Source organism: Echinops telfairi, unplaced genomic scaffold (assembly GCF_000313985.2).
Source record: "Echinops telfairi isolate 266 unplaced genomic scaffold, ASM31398v2 ScPeMD7_1713;HRSCAF=2227, whole genome shotgun sequence".
In the NCBI taxonomy this organism is placed as follows: Eukaryota; Metazoa; Chordata; class Mammalia; order Afrosoricida; family Tenrecidae; genus Echinops; species Echinops telfairi.
The window spans coordinates 22197720-22198775 of NW_022105611.1; the positions used below are offsets into that span (position 1 = coordinate 22197720).

A 1056-nucleotide genomic window follows, 5' to 3' on the forward strand; every position below is an offset into this window, starting at 1 on the left:
ACTTTAGAAATATATTGACCAAATGGAGTATTTATCGAGAAACAATAGCTTTATGATTTGATTTTTTTATTTAATAAGGCTTACTATGATTTTATAGCAATACTTTTAGGCTTTCTCTTTTATATTTATCCAATAAATTCCAAGTTTCAAGTCGAATTACTGAGACACAGAGAGTGTGCATTCAGAATTTGATAGACAGTACGAAAACTCAAAAACTCACTGCCACCGAGTCAATGCTGATGTATACCAATCCCCCATGGGTTTTCAAGACTAACTTTATGGGAGGAGAAAGCCCAGTCTTTTACTCGAGGATCTGCTGATGGTTTTGAACTGCCAGACAGGCAGATCTACAGCCCAGTGTATAACCACTACACCACGAGGGCTCCAGACATTACCAAACTGACTCTGTTACCAAAAGATTGCTTAGGTAAAATTGTGGAAGATCTTAACTTGGCACCTTAAAACATATCTGTGTATAATCTCAACTTTTTTTAAAACAAGATCCCATAGGATAGAAGGGAAAAGGTGTGTGGGTCTGGGCAGTCCCTTTGCACACAGGGCTTATTTACTATAGAACTCTGGAAGATTGGGAGCTAATCTTAACTTTAGGTAATAGTATAGTTGATTATCTCTCAAAATAAGTATCTGATATTAAAAAGACTGAGAAAATTTTGAGTTACTAGAGTGTTCAGTGTGTAATCTTATAGACAGGTTAAAATAAAAAGCAGTAAAATCTGTGTCTAAAAGATAAATACTGGTAAGCAGGAATTTAATTTCTCCACTGTTCATTGCTGCTAGGCTTACCTGCTGTTGGCAACAAAGATGTCTTTAAAAATGTAAGAGGAATGGGGAAGCAGAGCTAGGTATAGATTTTTCTCAACTTTGGACAATGCAGAAATGTAGCTCAATTTCTCTATCCAACTAACATATGTTCCTAGTTTCTTTGATTTTCTTCCAAATGGGTTTTTGGTGTACAAACACTTAACAGTAGCTAATTCTGCTGTAAAACCTTATCATTAAAACAATAGTTTGTTAGTGAATGATGGGGGGAGTGCG

The 1056-nt window shown here is 35.7% G+C and overlaps 1 protein-coding gene across 1 annotated transcript in view; it reads left to right on the top strand.

Moving 5' to 3' along the window:
* RRM1 (ribonucleotide reductase catalytic subunit M1) overlaps nucleotides 1–1056 on the top strand; it is a 46440-nt gene that overhangs the window by 14790 nt on the left and 30594 nt on the right. The window contains exon 5 of the mRNA XM_045293188.1: nucleotides 342–359. Coding sequence (XP_045149123.1) covers nucleotides 342–359 — 18 coding nt within the window. The remainder of the gene's footprint in view (nucleotides 1–341; nucleotides 360–1056) is intronic.